The sequence below is a fragment of the Penaeus chinensis genome, chromosome 29 (genome assembly GCF_019202785.1).
Source record: "Penaeus chinensis breed Huanghai No. 1 chromosome 29, ASM1920278v2, whole genome shotgun sequence".
Lineage (NCBI taxonomy): Eukaryota > Metazoa > Arthropoda > Malacostraca > Decapoda > Penaeidae > Penaeus > Penaeus chinensis.
Window position 1 is genome coordinate 20,920,457 of NC_061847.1, and position 24,142 is coordinate 20,944,598.

The 24,142-nt window shown below is 34.2% G+C and overlaps 4 protein-coding genes and 1 long non-coding RNA gene across 5 annotated transcripts; 3 read left to right on the forward strand and 2 right to left on the reverse strand.

Annotated features, from left to right (window-relative positions):
* Positions 1-615: 615 nt before the first annotated feature.
* On the reverse strand, positions 616-1,260 carry LOC125040547. Its single transcript, XM_047635133.1, has 2 exons — positions 961-1,260; positions 616-754 (listed from the first exon to the last, which is right to left on the reverse strand). Exons 1-2 carry the CDS (start codon positions 1,239-1,241, stop codon positions 643-645), a joined length of 393 nt encoding a protein of 130 aa, XP_047491089.1. The 5' UTR covers positions 1,242-1,260; the 3' UTR covers positions 616-642.
* Positions 1,261-5,296: 4,036 nt separating this feature from the next.
* On the reverse strand, positions 5,297-7,309 carry LOC125040419. The gene has a single exon (XM_047634972.1). It carries the CDS (start codon positions 7,307-7,309, stop codon positions 5,297-5,299), a length of 2,013 nt encoding a protein of 670 aa, XP_047490928.1.
* A 1,110-nt stretch (positions 7,310-8,419) lies between these two features.
* LOC125040517 lies at positions 8,420-9,094 on the forward strand. The gene is made up of 2 exons (XM_047635077.1): positions 8,420-8,753; positions 8,967-9,094. The coding sequence occupies exons 1-2, from the start codon at positions 8,473-8,475 to the stop codon at positions 9,076-9,078; spliced, it is 393 nt and encodes a 130-aa protein (XP_047491033.1). The 5' UTR covers positions 8,420-8,472; the 3' UTR covers positions 9,079-9,094.
* Positions 9,095-16,286: 7,192 nt separating this feature from the next.
* On the forward strand, positions 16,287-16,986 carry LOC125040501. The gene is made up of 2 exons (XM_047635057.1): positions 16,287-16,613; positions 16,827-16,986. The coding sequence occupies exons 1-2, from the start codon at positions 16,333-16,335 to the stop codon at positions 16,936-16,938; spliced, it is 393 nt and encodes a 130-aa protein (XP_047491013.1). The 5' UTR covers positions 16,287-16,332; the 3' UTR covers positions 16,939-16,986.
* Positions 16,987-22,379: 5,393 nt separating this feature from the next.
* LOC125040568 lies at positions 22,380-22,909 on the forward strand. The gene is made up of 2 exons (XR_007116195.1): positions 22,380-22,461; positions 22,675-22,909. It is a non-coding gene; the product is annotated as an uncharacterized LOC125040568 (long non-coding RNA).
* The last annotated feature ends 1,233 nt before the right edge of the window (positions 22,910-24,142 follow it).

Below are 24,142 nucleotides of genomic sequence, written 5' to 3' on the forward strand. Positions count from 1 at the left end.
AGTATACATAAGTGAGACAGGACGAGGACTCCACCAACAACACCGCAGCGCTCTCCGACGTCATGACAACGTTGTTCACGTTGACACCTCCAGCCACCTCTCCAAGTGGTTCAAATCCTCCATAATAATGCAATGCATGCCCCCGCGACAAAGGAAGATGCTAGAAGCGGCGTTCATCCATTCATCCATTCAACCCAACGGGGAGCCACGAAGTAGCCAAGGTCGGCACACATATAATCATAAACAAACACGTATAAATGCGTGTGTATGGGCACAGTATATATGTATATATACTCCCCATATATGTGTATGTTTATATACTGTGTGTACACACACACATATATATATATGGATATATATATTTGAGTGTGGTAATTACTGAACACTCCTTTTACAGTCAAATACCATTATCATTTCTAATTTCTATACATTATTTCAGGGAAACTCAATCTGTATGAAAATCGTCAACAAATGGAAAAGTAACTTGGGGTAAGTAAATAAATATTTATTCAATAAATACACTTGTTGGAGAGATCGATAAGAATTGCTGATGTGGAAAGTTAATTGCCAGCCTGCAAGGACACTTTGTACTTATTTTTTTTCGCAGCGTCATGATTGCTGTCAGATGTACACTATCCATTTTCAATGAAGCTCAGAGACACGATGCCGGACGAGGCCCTCTTCCTGCGCCTCCCACTGTTTCACCCCCTCCGCTAGGGCGTCCAGCACCTTCGTCACGGGCTCCAGGGAACGGCTGTGTCGGAATAGTTAAATGAGTTAAAGCACAAAGGCCAAAGGAATGTCCCTTTACTGTTGACTTAGACATGTAGTTGGCAATACCATCGAATTTATGAACTGTGATAATTTCCTAGTTTTCTGTATACATGATAAAACGTGACTGATTAAGATATATATATATATATATATATATATATATATATAAAGAAAAACAGTATTCACCTTCCACGGACACTTCCGCTGAGGCCCCATCGGTCAGCGTTATCCCAGGCGTGGGCGGCGGAGGACACCAGACTCCTGCCGAAGGGGGCGTAGCTCTTGGTGAACAGGTCCAACAGGAACACGGCGGCCACAGCCACCAGCGCCACCAGGCCCACCGTCTGGATGTCCAGCTTATTGACCAAGCCCTTCAGGTCGAAGGAGTTGACGAAGCTCCTCAGGTCGACGTTGCGAAGACCTTCCTGCAGTTGGTAGACGATGGGGGCGATAGCGTTGGCGGCCATGTTGCTGCGTCAGGACGATATGATGGGCGACTTGGTATGCGAGAGAGAGCTTGGAGGCAGACTGATACGGGAAGCTGGTGTGGCGGTTTTATATGTGGCTCGAGAAAGGAAGGTTCTCAGAAGATGTGAGGAAGCGAACCGGATGTCGCGGAGTAAAAACCTGTTTCATTCATGTCTTCTCTATCTGCTCTCCGCTTTATTTGCCCAGCTATGTATGTGTGGCTTTATTTTTAGTTAACGAAATAACCTATTATCTCGTACCCATCCAGTTTTTTCTAAATCATATCTCAAGTCCTCTCTTATTATAGCTGTAATAAGATTAATTAATAGGCATTAATAGGCATAACTGGATGTGGACCACAATTAAATCACAATTTATGTTATGCATTATAATATTTTAGTAGATATGATCCAGTTTTTTTCAGCAGGTCCTGTCTAGAATTATTGTTTTCTTTCTGTTCAGGTAAGATTTGTTTCACTGTACATAATTTGTTTGTGCATCATTACTTGTTCCAATCTCGAATGCACCAATGGGGAACGGGTCTGTGGCATGATACCTTAATGGTTCCTTGATGAGAAAAAAAAAAAAAAAAAACATGTGCACAGTGTAACAAAATAGAGCAACATTTGAAAAAGAAAAAAATGCTTGCCAGTAAACAAATTCTGCCTTATATCCATACCGATTTTACTATTTATATTTACATATGATACATATAAAGACTATAATAATGCTATTGATGTTTTGATGGTAAAAAAACATTTCTACTGTTTCTACCGCTACAACTACTATTTGTGAAATAAAAAAGATTTTTTGTGTTTTTTATTATATATATATATATATATTTTTTTTTTTTTTTTTTTTTTTTTTTTTTACTTCAAGGGCATGCAACCCGAAATTGCAAAGAACCTCTATTCATGAATTTGTCTCCCACTCTTCCTCCTCGTAAGCTTTTAACCAAATGTGAATGATCATCCACCACAAAACCTTAGAAAACACGAAGAGTAAATAGAGGTTCAACGGGAGACACTGGTTCATGACAATCCCAGTCACATGCTCACGTGATCACGTATCTGTTTTTCCGTTATTGATTTCAACTTGAAAATTCCTTTGGTAATTACAGTGAACAAAGAAACTATAAATTTTCATTCAGGAAAGAGCACGTTAGGCAGGAAAATGAACAACTGGCAACAGCTTTCTTCGTGACGTAAACTATGACGTCATGAAAGTCAGTTTTTGTCGCGTCAAATCAGCATCTTCAAGGAATTGTACTTCAGATAAATGAAATATAGGTACGCAAAAAAAATATAGAAAGGAGGACGTAATTAATGAAAAGTGTAAATCCTTTTCAAATTCAGCGAAAAGAAAGTTTCTATTTAATTTCTCCAATATTATCCGGGTATTCTTCGTGGATCGCCCTCCATTCTAAAAAAAGATAACGAATAACAGGAGATACTGAGCTGTTTACATATAAGAAAGAGAAATGCATCGTTAAAGCAAACACCGCTTTTAATTCAGAAGGGTGATAATGATTATCATAAAGATGATGATTAAAACAGCAAAAACGATGATGATAATGATGATATGGACAATGATAACATCTAAGCTACTAATGGTAATAAGATGATGGCATCAGTGATGGTGATAGTAATGATACTAATAATGCTAATGATTAATAATAGTAATAACAATAATCAAAGTAATGATAATGAGGATGATAATAATAGCAATGTGTGTGTGCTTGGGTACTTATGTATGTATGTATATGTATGTGTATATATATGTATGTATGTATATGTGTGTGTGTATATATGTGTGTATATATATATATATATATATATATATTCGCAAACAAAGACATTTCACAGTGTACGTTCCTAGTTTCTTTTTTATAATTTAAGTTAGTTATTGCACATATGCAAAATATTGCATAATGACGATGACAGTGATGACGGTCATGGTTATGATTCTGATGATAATTTTGATAGTAGCTTTCCTACTGCTACAATTGGGAATACTTCTTATGACAATAATGATTATGATTATAATAATAATAATAGCAATAATAATGATAATAAAAATAATAATAATAATAATAATAATAATAATGATAATAATAACAGTAATAATAATAATGATAATGATAATAATGATAATAACATTAACAAGGATAATGATGGTAATGGTAATGACAGTGATAATAATAATGATAATAATTATAATAATAAAAATAGTAATACTACTAATACTACTAATAATGATAATGAAAATAATATTATTGATAACGATAATAATGATAATAATGATAATATTAAAAATAATGTTGAATGTAAAAGTAAGACAAAAAGAACATTGATGATACCAGTAATAATGATAATAATGATAATAATAATGGTAAAAATAATATTAGTAATAATAGTGATAATAATAATTATAAGGTTAATGACAATAATGATAATGACAATAATAATTATTAATATCATTAATGATAATATTTATAATGAAATAATAATAATAATAATAATAATAATAATGATAAGATAAATATTATATATCTATGTATGTATATACCTCCTTCTGAGCAAAAAATTCACCTTTAACCAAACGTGAGAAATCGTGTGCTATAGAATCTGTACACCGAGTTAGACTATGTGATTGTGATTGTTCTATCACAAGACCACGGGATCACATATCTGTTTCTCGTTATAAATGAGTGACTCGCTTAAGAAGTCAGATCAGCAAGAAATCCAGAAAATTTGTTCAGGATGGAACATATTTAACAGTTTAATTAGTATTTGGCAACAGTGTTCTTCCTGACGTAACTATGACGTCACGAGGGTCACTTTTACTTTCATCGGGAAACCTAGCAACCACGTGTAGATTAATAGATGTAGATTAATAGATAAATAAAATATAAGTAAGCACTCATGTATACAGAAACAAGGACAAAATATTAAGAAACACATAAAGCCCGACCACTATAGAGAAAAATAATAATAATGATAATAAAGAGGAAGTTCCTGTAAATGTTCCTCTCCAACATCCGGGTCTCCTTCGTTCGGTGGGAAAGATTGGTTTAATTCGGTTTAGTATTTTGAGAATATATTTCGGCTTTGATATTGTATATAAGGAGTATAACGTGCGACAAAGTTACAGAAAAGCTGCTTCATTCCTTTGACTTTTCTAATATTATTATCATTATTATATTATTATTATTATTATTATTATTATTATTATATTATTATCATATTTTTATTATTGTTATTATTAACATTATTACTAGTATTATTGTTATCATGATCATGATCATGATCATTATTGTTATTATTATTATCATCATTACTATTATTATTATCATTATAACTGTCCGTGGTTTCTTTGCTTTGTTCTTATAAGCAGAAACCTTTGGTTCTTTTATTCTGGTATCCTCTGGGATATAGATTATCTCGGGCTTATTAAAACAATTGTATTTTCATAAATTATATTGTTCACACTATATATCACAAATACACTAAATGAAACACGGGAGTCATCAGGAATCCCGTCAGTGAAGTGTTGGAGGACGAACTATCCGAGCCACAACTCATGCACCAGGGGTGAATTAGCACAAGATAGTCACTGGTAGAGTGGGCTGCGGTTGTCAGCTACTCAGCACCAATAGAAGGGGCAGCATATATCAGCTACTCGGCCATCAAAGTGTTCAGGTGTGGAGCTCGGAGTAGAGTGGCAAACCATAGAATGGCAACCAGCGATAATGGTTGACATGAGGCTTTGGTGGGGTCGAAACTGCCATCCGAACGGTGGAGGCGAACCAAAGGGACACTTACACCTCACACACACACCATATACGCACAACACATACGTACAATTACGAACAAACTAAATAGTGAAACCATCACTAAAACACAAACCCTTTACAAAGCTCCCCAATTCAACTTAAATTGCAAGATTTTAGTAATAAGTGGGGTTTCACACAAAATTTATGAAAACTTAATACTTGACGTAAGCTAGTTACGTAACAAAGAACAAAATTTACACAGAACATCGGCTGAGTATGTCAGCTCCAACATTTTCTTGCCCTTTTATATATTATATTGTGAATGAATGTGACTGAAGGGCGAGGGACCAGCGCATAAGCCGTCCGTTGCTGTTTTTCATCCTCTTCTTTTAATGTTCGAGCTCTAGCTTTCCTGTCTAAATAGGTCTTGTACATTTTGTTACTCACGTCTGCATGAGTGGATGCTAATTGAGCCGATTGTTCTAATCTAGATTGCAGATCTAATACATATTGATAGGTAGTTTTAACCTCTCTATCAATATCATCTTTAGTCCACAAATTATGTAAAACAGATAATAGGCCACGTACTTTACGGCCGTAGAGCAACTTAAATGGACTAAATTTAAGCGTATCGTGGGGAATCTCGCGATACGCAAACAAGACGGATGGGATAAAACGATCCCAGTCATGAGGTCGCTCGCTGCAGAGCTTTTTCAACATAGCTTTTAGTACTGCGTGAAACCGTTCGACAGTGCCATTACAACACGCATGATACGGAGTAGTGTATAATGCTTTAATAGAAAGCAGTCGGTTGATCTCTGCCATTAAATCAGACTTAAACTGAGTACCACGATCAGAAAGAATCTCTTTAGGTATTCCCACACGAGCGAAAATGGTTAGCAACGCTTCAGCAATAGTTACAGAATCTATGTTTCTCAGAGGAACTGCCTCGGGAAATCTGGTGGCCATGTCAATCAAGGTCAGCATATACTTGTGGCCTCGGCTAGAGGGCGGGGAGATCGGCCCGACGATCTCAATCGCCACTCGGGAGAACGGCTCGCTTATGACTGGCATCTGAATCATAGGCGCCTTTCTGATTTTGCCTTTAGGAACGGTTTTCTGGCAAGCATGACAAGAGCGACAGTAGCGTTTGATCTCTGCGCCTGCTCCTGGCCAAAAGAATTTATGGAAGATTTTTTCTGCACTCTTTCGATGAGAGAAATGGCCCGCCAGTGGTGAATCGTGAGCCATAGACAAAATTATAGGAATATATTTACGGGGCACAACCAATTGTTTCTCACCGACTTCGTGTTCGTGTTTACTCTTTATGCAAATTCGGTAAATTAACCCATTCACGCGTTCGAACTTTACCGAGCGACTTTTTACAGTAACAATGGCTTTATTTATTTCTTTAGAGCGAATATGTTCTAAAGAAGGGCAGGAAGACTGAGCAACTATGAAATCTTGTTTCGAGACGTTCTCAAATTGGAAGTTAGGAACAATTAATTTGTCAGGATCGACATTTTCCTTCGCTTTGGCGGCCCGGGTCGCGACAACATTAACTTCGCTCCTCTGAGAAGTTGGAGTTTCGGTTACTTTCATATTCGGTATGTTCACGCTCGACACCTTGACACCCGGCACCATTCCGATGAGTATATCCGTGAACTTTATCGGGGCGACCACGACGTTAAACCATCCATTTAGGAATTTACTCCTAATCAGACAACGTGCGGTGGGGAATTCGCGCCGCTCCCCCAGGTAGTCATACAGCGCAACCACCTTTCCTGGCTTGACCGAGGCGGGCACGAGCGATTCCTTAACTATAATTGACGAGCATCCTGAATCAAAATATACTTCTACCGGCTTGCCATAAAACGATCCTTCACACGTAATACCGTGATCGTAATTTATGTCAGCCTTAAATACAGCATTTACTTTCTGAGAAGTCTTAGATTTAGAGAATTTCAGTTCGGGACAAGAAGGACGTATGTGACCCGCTTTAGAACAGTGGTGACAAAACACATCCTTCAGGGGAACATTCGGGTCTTTCTTGAAAGTAGTGTCGTCATTAACAGGCGTTTTACGACTTCTGACAGCTCTATGGGCGCAACGAAACCTATCCGCTGCTTGGGCCATTTCCACTGTACTAACGAACGTTCGTTCTTTGAGAAAGATGCGAAGGTCAAGAGGGCAATTACTCAACAGCTGGTCGCGTATCAAGAAGTCAAACAGCGAGTTATACTCCCTTTCTACATCACTCATGATTAGCCAGTGATCTAAATACTGGGTCATTCTCGTAATCAACTGAACGTGAGTTTCGTTTTCACCAGCTTTACTTTCTTTACAATAACTATTATTATTATTATTATTATCATCATTATTAACATTATCTTCATCATCGTCATAATTATCATCATTATCTTTGATGTTGTTGCTGTTAGGATTGTATTATCATATCATCAATATTATCAAAAGCATCACTATTGTTGTTTTATTTTTCATTATTATCATTATCATTATCATTATCATTATTATAATTATTATTATTTTTATCATTATTATTAATATTATCATTGTTATTATTATTTTTATTATTATAATTATCAGTGTTATCATCATTATCATTATCATTATCATAATAGTAATGATAATAAAATTAGTAAATATAATGAGTTATATTGCTAAAATAATAATAATAATGATAATAATAATAATAATAATTATAATGATAAAAGCAAAGGTTGATAGTAATATAGATATTATGTTATCACGATTATCATTATTATAATTATCATTACCATCATGATAATTATCGTTATTGCTAATGCTATTGTTACTATCATATTATTGTTAATGATTGTGTCATCAACAAAAATAATGATAATAAATTTCCATATGTTCTTCTCAAACCATCTTTTTTCTATATAAAGCTGAATATTCGCTTGAATTCATTGAAAATTTCAGCTTGTACCCGCTAAAAATAATATTAATAGAGTTTTATTGTTATTACATACCGTAACTATAAAATATTCGTATTAATGTCACTATTCCCTCATTTATAAGAAATTTCTTTGGATATATTTAAAATATTAATAATAATGATAATAATAATAATCACAATAATGATAATAATAATAATAATGATAATAATAATAATCACAATAATGGTAATAATAATAATAATGATAATAATATTAAACTACATGGGATAACATGCTCTTTAGATAGCCAGCAATAAACTGCACACACAAATCAAGCGGAGAGCAGACTGCGAAGACATGAATGAAACAGGGTTTTACTCCGCGACATCCGGTTCGCTTCCTCTCAACACCTTCTGAGAACCTTCCTTTCTCGAGCCATATATAAAACCGCCACACCAGCTTCCCGTATCAGTCTGCCTCCAAGCTCTCTCTCGCACACTAAGGTCGCCCATCACATCGTCCTGACGCAGCAACATGGCCGCCAACGCTATCGCCCCCATCGTCTACCAGCTGCAGGAAGGTCTTCGCAACGTCGACCTGAGGAGTTTCGTCAACTCCTTCGACCTGAAGGGCTTGGTCAATAAGCTGGACTTCCAGACGGTGGGCCTGGTGGCGCTGGTGGCTGTGGCCGCCGTGTTCCTGTTGGACCTGTTCACCAAGAGCTACGCCCCCTTCGGCAGGAGTCTGGTGTCCTCTGCCGCCCACGCCTGGGATAACGCTGACCGGTGGGGCCTCAGCGAAAGTGTCCGTGGAAGGTGAGTACTGATATTGCGTCGGACGTTGCACTGTTGCATGTCTTTTTCATTATCTTAATCAGTAATTCTTGAAATCTGTCATGTGTACACAAAACCTTATTTAAATCATCACATTTCATAAAATTGTTGGTAGTGACAACTATATGTTTTAGGTATCAGTAAAGGGCTATTCCTTTGGACTTTGTATTTTAATTTCTCAATACTCCGACGCAGCCGTTCCCTGGAGCCCGTGAAGAAGGTCCTGGACGCCCTGGCGGAGGCGGTGAAGAAGTGGGAGGCGCCGGAGGAGGGCGTCGTTAGGCATCGCGCTTCTGCTCTTCACTGAAAATTAAGAATTCTTTACATCTGCCAGTTATCATGATCCCTTGAAAACATTTGAAAAAAAAGAAAATATAATGTGCTTGCAGGCAAGCACTATGTATTTATTGAATAAATATTTATTATAAACTGTTCTTAGATTGTCACATTCTTAATGACTTTTTATAAACATAGTTTACCTAAAAAAAAAAAAAAAAAAAAAAAAATACAATTCATACTACTAAAGCCAATTTTGCCAAAACGTACCACATATAGTACATGTGTGTGCCAATATATGGTATAGATGCGTATGGACCACAAAAATAACGATGATAACTATAAAATATTGACAGTGTGTATTGACGATGAAAATCATAGTAGCAATAACGATAAAAAAATATTTGATTATATACCCAAATTTCATTTAAGTAAATATTCAGCAAATATAATGTATTTTTAGCCACGCAAATATGTTATGTGCCACACTGAATAAAAAATGAAAATGAGACAATGAAAGAAAAACGCTTCCCTTCAACCAGGCAGGGGCGTCTTTTCAAGTTTTTCTTGGGTAGGCGAGCGCAGCGAACTAAAATTTAGGAAAATGAGCTGTTCTAAGGACCTGTATAGGTGTGATTAAGTTTTTAAAAAGTTTAAAAACGTGGACCATGGGTGGGGGGGGGGGGGGGGGCAAGCCAAACATCGAGGGTGGCAAATATAATCTTGGTAGGGGGGAGGGTTGCATTTGCATCACCCGGCCACCACCCCCTCCCCCCTCCCCCCCCCCCCCCCCTCCCTGCAACCAGGTCATGTCATGGACACATTTCGTAAAGAAACATGATTAGAGAGAAAGGTAAATACAGAACACTTAAAGAAGACAAGTTTTCTCTATATATGGCTAATTGTGTATGAAACAAATCTATACCATTTAAAAGGTGACATATTTTCTCAAACTTTTGAACCGAATAAATCTCAACCTTGAGAAACACGTAAAAGATTTGATCATGATAATCGAAGCAGCTGATTATTATTATTTTATTTTATCATTATATATATTTTATTTATTTATTATTGATTTTTTGTTTAGAATGAAAGGAACAAGACCTGGACGATGTAGAGGAATTTTTGTGGAAACTTTCTTTTCGCTGTATTTAAAAAGGATTTACACGTTTCTTAATTATCTTTCCCCTTATTATATTTTTATTTTGTGCATACTCATAGGTAATTTTTCTATTAAGCTATTTTTTTTTTTTTTTTAACACAGTTCATAAAGCACAATTCCCTTGACTATATAGACTTCCTGAAGAAAGTACAAGTAACTTTCATGACGTCATTGTTACGTCAACAATGCTGTTGCCAGTTATTAATTTTCCTGCTTAACATGCTCTATCCTGAACAAATACCTACGGTTCCTGTGTTAACCGGAATTACAATGGGACTTCTCAATTGGGAATCCCTCATTCGCATCGATAAACAAATACATGATCACTTGTGATTGATTGTCATGGTAATCACACACATGAATCAGTGTCTCCCTTTGAATCCCTATGTACTCTCCGGTTTTCGAAGTTTTACGTTAAATAATCATTTGGTTAAGAGTTGGGGTCAGATTTATGAATCGAGGTTCTTAATGTACAACATCCGGTTGTATTGCCTTGAGGTTTTCGCCAAAGTTATTCTTGCATTCTTATTTTTATTATAATCGCAAATAGTCGTCGCAACAGTTTAAACAGTTCACAATAGAGAGGAGAGAGATGAACAGCTCCCTTTCCTCGACATTATAATCCACTGGCGACCTGAAGCCCCGGTGTTCTCCGTGTATAGAAAACTCACGAATAAAGGTGATTTTACACATTATTTCTCTGCACACAACAAAAGGACCAAAGAAGGCGTGACCAATGTTGTTGTTTTTTTCTTCGAGCGCTTAAAATCTGCAGCCCGGAGAAGGAAATTCAACACGGCAGTAACACCTTCCAACGCCTCGGTTACCCTCGCGGCTTGCCCACCCACCGACGCAAAGTCGACAGGATCATGAACAGACCAAGATGATGCTGGGATATGATAAAACACCTGAAGGCCCTGGTGGGTTACACAATGAAGATAGCTACCGCTTCAGGCAAGCAGATCGGAGATCAGATCATGTGTTGATGCCTTCCCCCAGATATGTCTCTCTCCTGGAACTACAGAAAGTGCTGGAGATATCAGAGCAATTGTTATAGCATAATTCTGTTAAAGACATGGCATCGAAACAGGTCAATTGCCTCTCATGTATTTTAAGTCTATTCATTCACATTCATATCTGTTCTACTTTTATCACAATCAACTCTGTTCTCCCACAACTGTTAGTCGCCCTACAAAGGCATAATTCAAGTGAAACGTAAATGCTAATGATAATGATATTAATAATAATGGTAATATAAGGATGCTAATAGCTCTAAGTCTTCTCGTTTTTCACTTTATTTGTGGCACTTTACATCGCGTTCGTTATTTGAGCTTCACTCCCTGGTCCTTACTAACATAGATGTCTTCAAACTGATAAGCAGTGCATGTGAGAGTTGTATTTTAGTTTGAGCTGGTTTGTCTACCTCCGGAAAAGAGATGAATATATTTGTAAATGTGTATTTATGTGATATGTGCGTGCTTACGTGCCTGAGCATGCATTAGCAAACCCATATACAAACACACACGCATGCATACACACTAATGGAAACATTTGTATGACAGTATATGGATAGGCACATTAATGATAATTGTTATTATTATCATAATGCTGGTATTATAATTCCATTATCAATGTCATTATTATTCTTATGATACTTAACATTATTGTTGTTGTTATATCCCTGTTTCTTTAGTGGTTGTTGTTATTCTTAGGAAATATCATGACTATCATTAACACTTATTTCTACTATTAGCATAATTATTATCATCATTTTAGATGAAATTACTATTAGTAATCATCTTTATATTATTTTTGTGATAATGGTTACTATTATCATTATCATCCTTATTGTTATTGCTATTATTATTGTTAGCATTGCTATTATTATTATCATTATTATCATTATTATTATTATCATTATTACTATTATTGTTATTGTCATTATTACTATTATCATTATTATTGTTATTATTATCATTATTATTGTTATTATTATTATTATTATTATTATTATTATTATTATTATCATCATTATAATTATTAATTTCATTATTGTTATTAATATTGTTGCTGTTGTCCTTATCGTTATTATCAATATTATTATTATTATTATTATCATTATTATTATTTATATTATTGTTATTGCTACTACCACCATTATAATAATTATTATTATTACTATTATAATTATTATTATTATTATTATTATCATTATTATTATGGTTATTATTATTGTTATCATTGTTATCATTATTATAATTATCATTATCATTATCATTATTATTATTATCATTATTATTATTATTATTATTATCACTATCATCATTGTCACTATTATTATTATCATTATTATTATTATCATTATTATTACTAGTATTACTATAATCATTATTATCATCATTATCAATATTATCATTATCTTTCTATTGTTTGTGTTTTTATTATCATATCATCATTATCATTATTACTATCATTATTATCAATATCATTCCCGTTCATATCATTATTATATTCATCATTATGATTTTCATTATCATTACTATTACTGTTATTTTCATTATCCTTACTTTCATTATCATTATCGTCATCATTATTATCATTATTATCCTTATTTTCATTATCATTATCGTCATCATTATTATTATAATATTCACATTATCATTTTCGTCATCATTATTATTATCATTATTTTCATTATCATTATCGTTATCATTATCATTATCATCATTACTGATGTCAGGAGGAGGAGGGCCTCGTCAGGCATCGCGCTTCTGACTTTATTGAAATTGGAAAAGTCTTTTAAATAGGATGACACTCATGACTCGTTGCCATGTAAATGAGTATAAAGTCTGCTTGTAGGCTTGCAGATGACGTTTCAGCTCTGTAAGTTCAATTAGTCTCGAAACCTAAATATATTTGCTGAATAAATATCTATTTGGTTCCGTTCTCAATGATACCGACAGACTGTAACCTATATAACAAAATACCAGTGACATTTGATTATAAAAGAAGCGTTCAACAGTACATTTCTACGCACATACCGATATGTGCATGTATTACACTTGTATGTATGTGTGTGTGTAGATAGATAGATATGTGTATGTGTACATACCCATATCTATCTATCCAGGGGCGTCAAATGGGGGGCTGGGGGAGGTAACTGCCTCTCCCAAGACTCTGTTTAAACCCCTTAAGGCCTGGCATGCCCCGCCCAAAGGTCACATTCTTTTATATATATAAATTACAAGTATATAGGTCCGGTTGAAGCTTTAAATGGCCCTAGAATGGCTTTTTTTCCGCTCGGCAGGCCTACCCAACCTTGCCCCCCCCCCCCCCCACACACGAAAAATCTATCTATCTGTCTATAACTATAAATAGATAAATATATACATATATATATACATGTGTGTGTGTGTGTGCGTGAGTGTGTGTGTTTGTGTGTGTGTGAATATATATATATATATTTATTTATTAAAAGGTATCAAACATTCACAGATATGAATATTTCTTCCTGCTAGCAAGTAAATACCAGGTATTTACTGCATTTCACTGGATTAAGAGGCAGGTAAACAAAGACCACTAGAGAACACGAAGGAATGAAGCAGGTTTTCTACAACTTTGGCAGACTTTGTAGTATCCGAATAAAATCTTGAACTTAGGAAATACGAATGAAAGCTCAACGGAATCCCGGGAAAGGTTGGCATTCTCTTGTGTCTGTGTTTGACAAAATGGAAAGGGATTCAGGAAGGAGAGGAACTTTTGTGGGAACTTCCTCTCCGTTTTTTTTTTTTTTTTATTATTATTATTATAGAATGGCTTTACACGCTTCTGAATATTTTGTCCTCGTTTCTATAGTTTGTTCTTATAATCTGTCTATTTATTAATCTATCTTTTTCGTCAATATACACAATATACATCAATATGAATCACAAACTTCAGTGTCCAGACGCGTGGTTGCTAGGCTTCCCGATGAAAGCGAAAGTGAGTCTCGTGACGTCATAGTTACGTCAAGAAGAACACAGTTGCCAGGTACTACTTATCCTGTTCAATATGCTCCATCCTGGAGAAAAAAAACTTGATTTCTTGCTTCTTTAGATCTGATCTTAAGCGAGAGTCATTCATTCGTAACGATACCTAGACATGTGATCACGTGATCTTGTGTTAGAACAATCACGCTCACACATCTCTCTCTACGCATTTGCCTCTATGTACTACTCAGTTGCCTTTCTACATATTCTATGGTATACGACTTTCCACGTTCGGTTAAATGGGCATTTTCGGTTTATAAGGAGGGTGAAATTGATGAATGAAAATTACTACCACTTTCAATATTGTTATTGTCATTATTATTATCATTATGATAATTATTTTGTTATTAACATTATTATTAATGTCACCGACAGTATCATTATCTTTATCATTATCATCTCTATTTCTAGGATTATTGTTATTATTATCACATTACTATCATTATAATTACCATTTATTATTATTGTTTTTGTTGTTACAATAATAATAATGATAATAATAATAATAATAATGATAATAATAATAATAATAATAACAATAACAATAATAATAATAAAAATAATGATCATTGTTGTTGTTATGATTTTTGTTATTGTTATCATTATTATAACTATTATTATTATCATAATTATCATCATCATTACCCTTATTATTATTGTTATTATTATTATTATTATTATTATCATTATTATTATTATTATTATTATTATTATTATTACTATTGCTAGTGTTACTGTCTCAATGATTGTCTTATTATTAATATTATCATTATCATTATTATTATTATTATACTATTATTATTATCATTATTATTGTTATATTATTATTTTTTTTATCATAATTTTTTATCATTGCTATAAGTATCACTATTATTATTATTATTATCATTATTATTATTACTAGTGTTACTGTCTTAATTATTATTATTATTATTAATATTATTATTATTATTGTTGTTATTATAATCATTATTATCATTATCTTCATCATCTTTGTTGTTGTTGCTGTTAGGATTGTCATTATCATCATCATCACTATCATTATTTTTATTATATCATCATCATTATTATTAATAGCATCATTATTGTTGTTATATTTTTTTATTATTATTATCATTATCATCATTATTATTTTTTTATTATTATCATTATTATCATTATCATTATTATCATTGTTATTATTATTATTATTATTATTATTATTATTATTAACATTGTTATCATTTTTATTTATTTATCATCATTATCATTGTTATCATTTTCATTATAATAATAGTAATGTTAAAAAAATTGTAAATATAATAATGAGTTATAATGCTAAAATAATAATAATAATAATAATAATAATAATAATAATAATAATAATAATAATAATAATGAAAGCAAAGTTTGATAGTAATAATATAGATATTATGTTATCACAATTATCATCATTATTATTACAATTGCCATTACCACCATTATAATCATCGTTATTGCTAATGCTATTGTTACTATCATATTGTTAATGATCGTGTCATTATTAACAATAATAATGATAATAAACTTTCATATATTTTCTTCTCAAACCATTTGTTTCGATGTAAAGCTGAATACTCGCTTAAATTCATTAAAAATTTCAGTTTGTACCCACGAAAAATTACATTAATAGAAATTTATTATTATTACATACCGTAACTGTAAAATGTTCGTATTAATGACACTACTAGCTCAATTACAGCTATAGGAAATTTCTTGAGATATATTTAAAATAATAATAATAATGATACTACTACTACTAATAATAATAATAATAATAATAATAATAATAATAATAATAATAATAATAATAATAATAAATTACATGGGATAACATGCTCTTTAGATAGCCAGCAATAAACTACACACACAAATAAAGCCAAGGGCAGACAGGGAAGACATGAATGAAACAGGTTTTTACCCCGCATCATCCGGTTCGCTTCCTCACAACACCTTCTGAGAACCTTCCTTTCTCGAGCCATATATAAGACCGCCACACCAGCTTCCCGTATCAGTCTGCCTCCAAGCTCTCTCTCGCACACTAAGGTCGCCCATCACATCGTCCTGATACAACAATATGGCCGCCAACGCTATCGCCCCCATCGTCTACCAGCTGCAGGAAGGTCTTCGCAACGTCGACCTGAGGAGTTTCGTCAACTCCTTCGACCTGAAGGGCTTGGTCAATAAGCTGGACTTCCAGACGGTGGGCCTGGTGGCGCTGGTGGCTGTGGCCGCCGTGTTCCTGTTGGACCTGTTCACCAAGAGCTACGCCCCCTTCGGCAGGAGTCTGGTGTCCTCCGCCGCCCACGCCTGGGATAACGCTGACCGGTGGGGCCTCAGCGAAAGTGTCCGTGGATGGTGAGTACTGATATTGCGTCGGACGTTGCACTGTTGCATGTCTTTTTCATTATCTTAATCAGTAATTCTTGAAATCTGTCATATGTACACAAAACCTTATTTAAATCATCACATTTCATAAAATTGTTGGTAGTGACAACTATATGTTTTAGGTATCAGTAAAGGGCTATTCCTTTGGACTTTGTATTTTAATTTCTCAATACTCCGACGCAGCCGTTCCCTGGAGCCCGTGAAGAAGGTCCTGGACGCCCTGGCGGAGGCGGTGAAGAAGTGGGAGGCGCCGGAGGAGGGCGTCGTCAGGCATCGCGCTTCTGGTCTTAACTGAAAATTAAGAATTCTTTACCTCTGCCAGTTCTCATGATCCCTTGAAAACATTTGAAAAAAAAGAAAATATAATGTGCTTGCAGGCAAGCACTATGTATTTATTGAATAAATATTTATTATAAACTGTTCTTAGATTGTCACATTCTTAATGACTTTTTATAAACATAGTTTACCTAAAAAAAAAAAAAAAAAAAAAAAAAAATACAATTCATACTACTAAAGCCAATTTTGCCAAAACGTACCACATATAGTACATGTGTGTGCCAATATATGGTATAGATGCTTATGGACCACAAAAATAACGATGATAACTATAAAATATTGACAGTGTGTATTGACGATGAAAATCATAGTAGCAATAACGATAAAAAAATATTTGATTATATACCCAAATTTCATTTAAGTAAATATTCAGCAAATATAATGTATTTTTAGCCATGCAAATATGTTTATGTGCCACACTGAAAAAAAAATGAAAATGAGACAATGAAAGAAAAACGCTTCCCTTCAACCAGGCAGGGGCGTCTTTTCAAGTTTTCTTGGGTAGGCGAGCGCAGCGAACTAAAATTTAGGAAAATGAGCTGTTCTAAGGACCTGTATAGGTGTGATTAAGTTTTTAAAAAGTTTAAAAACGTGGACCATGGGTGGGGGGGGGGGCCAAGCCAAACATCGAGGGTGGCAAATATAATCTTGGTGGGGGGGAGGGTTGCATTTGCATCACCCGGCCACCACCCCCTCCCCCCTCCCCCCCCCCCCTCCCTGCAACCAGGTCATGTCATGGACACATTTCGTAAAGAAACGTGATTAGAGAAAGGTAAATACAGAACACTTAAAGAAGACAAGTTTTCTCTATATATGGCTAATTGTGTATGAAACAAATCTATTACCATTTTAAAAGGTGACATATTTTCTCAAAACTTTTGAACCAAATAAATCTCAACCTTGAGAAACACGTAAAAGATTTGATCATGATAATCGAAGCAGCTGATTATTATTATTTTATTTTATCATTATATATATTTATTTATTTATTTATTATTTATTTTTTGTTTAGAATGAAAGGAACAAGACACTGGACGATGTAGAGGAATTTTTGTGGAAACTTTCTTTTCGCTGTATTTAAAAGGATTTACACGTTTCTTAATTATCTTTCCCCTTATTATATTTTTATTTTGTGCATACTCATAGGTAATTTTTCTATTAAGCTAATTTTTTTTTTTTTTTAACACAGTTCATAAAGCACAATTCCCTTGACTATATAGACTTCCTGAAGAAAGTACAAGTAACTTTCATGACGTCATTGTTACGTCAACAATGCTGTTGCCAGTTATTAATTTTCCTGCTTAACATGCTCCTATCCTGAACAAATACCTACGGTTCCTGTGTTAACCGGAATTACAATGGGACTTCTCAATTGGGAATCCCTCATTCGCATCGATTAATTGATACATGATCACTTGTGATTGATTGTCATGGTAATCACACACATGAATCAGTGTCTCCCTTTGAATCCCTATGTACTCTCCGGTTTTCGAAGTTTTACGTTAAATAATCATTTGGTTAAGAGTTGGGGTCAGATTTATGAATCGAGGTTCTTAATGTACAACATCCGGTTGTATTGCCTTGAGGTTTTCGCCAAAGTTATTCTTGCATTCTTATTTTTATTATAATCGCAAATAGTCGTCGCAACAGTTTAAACAGTTCACAATAGAGAGGAGAGAGATGAACAGCTCCCTTTCCTCGACATTATAATCCACTGGCGACCTGAAGCCCCGGTGTTCTCCGTGTATAGAAAACTCACGAATAAAGGTGATTTTACACATTATTTCTCTGCACACAACAAAAGGACCAAAGAAGGCGTGACCAATGTTGTTGTTTTTTTTTTCTTCGAGCGCTTAAAATCTGCAGCCCGGAGAAGGAAATTCAACACGGCAGTAACACCTTCCAACGCCTTGGTTACCCTCGCGGCTTGCCCACCCACCGACGCAAAGTCGACAGGATCATGACAGACCAAGATGATGCTGGGATATGATAAAACACCTGAAGGCCCTGGTGGGTTACACAATGAAGATAGCTACCGCTTCAGGCAAGCAGATCGGAGATGGGGGAAACCCCCCGGGGGGGGGGGCCCCTTTTTGGGGGCCCCAAAGGGGCCGGGGGGGGGAAAAAAAGGGGTTTTTTCCCCGGGGGGGGGCCCCCCCCCCCGGGGGGGAAACCCGGGGGGGCCCCCCCCCCCGGGGGCCCCGGGGGGGGCCCCCCCGGGGGGGGGGGGGAAAAAAGGGGGGGGGACTTGCCCCCCCCCCCCCCCCCCCCACACACAAAAATCTATCTATCTGTCTATATCTATAAATAGATAAATATATACATATATATATACATGTGTGTGTGTGCGTGTATGTGCGTGTGTGTGTGTTGTGTGTGTGTAATACATATATTAATATATATATTTATTTATTAAAAGGTATCAAACATTCCACATATATGAAACATTACTTCCTGCTAGCAAGTAAATACCAGGTATTTACTGCATTTCACTGGATTAAGAGCAGGTAAACAAAGACCACTAGAGAACACGAAGGAATGAAGCAGGTTATCTACAACTTTGGCAGACTTTGTAGTATCCGAATAAAATCTTGAACTTAGGAAATACGAAGAAACTCAACGGAATCCCGGAAAGGTTGGCATTCTCTTGTGTCTGTGTTTGGCAAAATGGAAAGGGATTCAGAAGGAGACCCGGATGTTTGGAGAGTAGAACTTTTGTGGGAACTTCCTCTCCGTTTTTTTGTTTTGTTTTATTATTATTATTAAAAGAATGCGATTACAACACGCTACTGAAAATTTTGTCCTGCGTTTTCTATAGTTTGTTCTTATAATCTGTCTATCTATTAATCTACCTTTTTCGTCAGTATACACAATATACGCCAATATAAAAGCACAAACTTCATGAGAGTACAGAACGCCGTGGATATCAAGGCTTTTTCCGATGAAAGCGAAAGTGAGTCTCGTGACGTCATAGTTACGTCAAGAGAACACAGTTGCCAGTTAACTAATATCCGGTTCAAAAATGCTCCATCCTAGAAAAACCTTCTGGAATTCTTGTTTCTAAAGATCTGATCTGAAGCGAGAGTCATTCATTCGGAACGATACCCAGACATGTGATGCACGTGATCTTGTGTTAGAACAATCACGCTCACACATCTCTCTCTACGCATTTGCCTCTATGTACTACTCCGTTGCCTTTCTACATATTCTATGGTATACGACTTTCCACGTTCGTTAAATGGGCATTTTCGGTTTAAAAGGAGGTGTGAAATTTGATAAAGACAATTAACATACAACCACTTTCACTATAGTTAAAGTCATTATTATTATCATTATGATAATTATTTTGTTATTAACATTATTATTAATGTCACCGACCAGTAACAATATTATCCATTATCACGTCTATTAACAAGGATAATTGTTATAATTATCACATTATCTAATCATTATAATTACCATTTATTATTATTGTTTTTGTTGTTACAATAATAATAATGATAATAAAAATAATAATAATGATAATAATAATAATAATAATAACAATAATAATAATAATAATAAAAATAATGATCATTGTTGTTGTTATGATTTTTGTTATTGTTATCATTATTATAATTATTATTATTATCATAATTATCATCATCATTACCCTTATTATTATTGTTATTATTCATTATTAATTATTATTATTATTATTATTATTATTAATATTATTATTATTATTACTATTATTGTTATTGTCATTATTACTATTATTGTTATTGTCATTATTACTATTATTATTATCATTATCATTATTATTATTATTATTATTATTATTATCATTATTATTGTTATTATTATTATTATTATTATCATTATTATTATTATCATTATTATAATTATTATTATTATTATTATATTATTATTATTAATAACTGAGTTACTGTCTTAATTATTATTATTATTATTAATATTATGATTATTATTGTTGTTATTATAATCATTATTATCATTATCTTCATCATCTTTGTTGTTGTTGCTGTTAGGATTGTCAATATCATCATCATCACTATCATTATTTTTATTATATCATCATCATTATTATTAATAGCATCATTATTGTTGTTATATTTTTTTATTATTATTATCATTATCATCATTATTATTTTTTTATTATTATCATTATTATTATTATCATTATTATCATTGTTATTATTATTATTATATTATTATTATTATTATTATTAACATTGTTATCATTTTTATTTATTTATCATCATTATCATTATTATCATTATTATTATTGTTTTTGTTGTTACAATAATAATAATGATAATAATAAAAATAATAATAATAATAAAAATAATAATAATGATAATAATAATAAAAATAATAATAATAATAATAATAATAAAAATAAAATAATAATAATAATGAAAGCAAAGTTTGATAGTAATAATATAGATATTATGTTATCACAATTATCATCATTATTATTACAATTGCCATTACCACCATTATAATCATCGTTATTGCTAATGCTATAGATACAATCATATAGTTAATGATCGTGTCATTATTAACAATAATAATGATAATAAACTTTCATATATTTTCTTCTCAAACCATTTGTTTCGATGTAAAGCTGAATACTCGCTTAAATTCATTAAAAATTTCAGTTTGTACCACGAAAAATTACATTAATATAATTTTATAATTATTACAATAATACCGAAACTGTAAAATTGTTCGAATAAAGACACTACTAGCTCAAATTTACAGCAATAAGGAAATTTCTTGAGATATATTTAAAATAATAATAATAATAATGATGAAAATAATAATAATGATACTACTACTACTAATAAAATAATAATAATAATAATAATGATAATAATAATAATAATGATAATAATAATAATAAAAATAATAATAAATTACATGGATAACATGCTCTTTAGATAGCCAGCAATAAACTACACACACAAATAAAGCCAAGGGCAGACAGGGATTCCATGAATGAACCCGGTTAATTAAATTACCCCGCATCATCCGGTTCGCTTCCTCACAACACCTTCTGAGAACCTTCCTTTCTCGAGCCATATATAAGACCGCCACACCAGCTTCCCGTATCAGTCTGCTCCAAGCTCTCTCTCGCACACTAAGGTCGCCCATCACATCGTCCTGATACAACAATATGGCCGCCAACGCTATCGCCCCCATCGTCTACCAGCTGCAGGAAGGTCTTCGCAACGTCGACAACCGCTGAGGAGTTTCGTAGACTCCTTCGACCACCTGAAGGGGCGTTGTCAATACGCTGGAGACATCCAGCCGGTGGGGCCTGGTGGCGGCAGGTGGCTTGTGGGCCGCCGTGGTACCTGATGGACCTTTTCATACCAAGAGCAACGCCCACCTTCGGCAGGAGTCTGGTGTCCTCTGCCGCCCACGCCTGGGATAACGCTGACCGGTGGGGCCTCAGCGAAAGTGTCCGTGGAAGGTGAGTACTGATATTGCGTCGGACGTTGCACTGTTGCATGTCTTTTTCATTATCTTAATCAGTAATTCTTGAAATCTGTCATGTGTACACAAAACCTTATTTAAATCATCACATTTCATAAAATTGTTGGTAGTGACAACTATATGTTTTAGGTATCAGTAAAGGGCTATTCCTTTGGACTTTGTATTTTAATTTCTCAATACTCCGACGCAGCCGTTCCCTGGAGCCCGTGAAGAAGGTCCTGGACGCCCTGGCGGAGGCGGTGAAGAAGTGGGAGGCGCCGGAGGAGGGCGTCGTTAGGCATCGCGCTTCTGCTCTTCACTGAAAATTAAGAATTCTTTACATCTGCCAGTTATCATGATCCCTTGAAAACATTTGAAAAAAAAAGAAAATATAATGTGCTTGCAGGCAAGCACTATGTATTTATTGAATAAATATTTATTATAAACTGTTCTTAGATTGTCACATTCTTAATGACTTTTTATAAACATAGTTTACCTAAAAAAATACAATTCATACTACTAAAGCCAATTTTGCCAAAACGTACCACATATAGTACATGTGTGTGCCAATATATGGTATAGATGCGTATGGACCACAAAAATAACGATGATAACTATAAAATATTGACAGTGTGTATTGACGATGAAAATCATAGTAGCAATAACGATAAAAAAATATTTGATTATATACCCAAATTTCATTTAAGTAAATATTCAGCAAATATAATGTATTTTTAGCCACGCAAATATGTTATGTGCCACACTGAATAAAAAATGAAAATGAGACAATGAAAGAAAAACGCTTCCCTTCAACCAGGCAGGGGCGTCTTTTCAAGTTTTTCTTGGGTAGGCGAGCGCAGCGAACTAAAATTTAGGAAAATGAGCTGTTCTAAGGACCTGTATAGGTGTGATTAAGTTTTTAAAAAGTTTAAAAACGTGGACCATGGGTGGGGGGGGGGGGGGGCAAGCCAAACATCGAGGGTGGCAAATATAATCTTGGTAGGGGGGGGGGTTGCATTTGCATCACCCGGCCACCACCCCCCCCCCCCCCCCCCCCCCCCCCCCCCTCCCTGCAACCAGGTCATGTCATGGACACATTTCGTAAAGAAACATGATTAGAGAGAAAGGTAAATACAGAACACTTAAAGAAGACAAGTTTTCTCTATATATGGCTAATTGTGTATGAAACAAATCTATACCATTTAAAAGGTGACATATTTTCTCAAACTTTTGAACCGAATAAATCTCAACCTTGAGAAACACGTAAAAGATTTGATCATGATAATCGAAGCAGCTGATTATTATTATTTTATTTTATCATTATATATATTTTATTTATTTATTATTGATTTTTTGTTTAGAATGAAAGGAACAAGACCTGGACGATGTAGAGGAATTTTTGTGGAAACTTTCTTTTCGCTGTATTTAAAAAGGATTTACACGTTTCTTAATTATCTTTCCCCTTATTATATTTTTATTTTGTGCATACTCATAGGTAATTTTTCTATTAAGCTATTTTTTTTTTTTTTTTAACACAGTTCATAAAGCACAATTCCCTTGACTATATAGACTTCCTGAAGAAAGTACAAGTAACTTTCATGACGTCATTGTTACGTCAACAATGCTGTTGCCAGTTATTAATTTTCCTGCTTAACATGCTCTATCCTGAACAAATACCT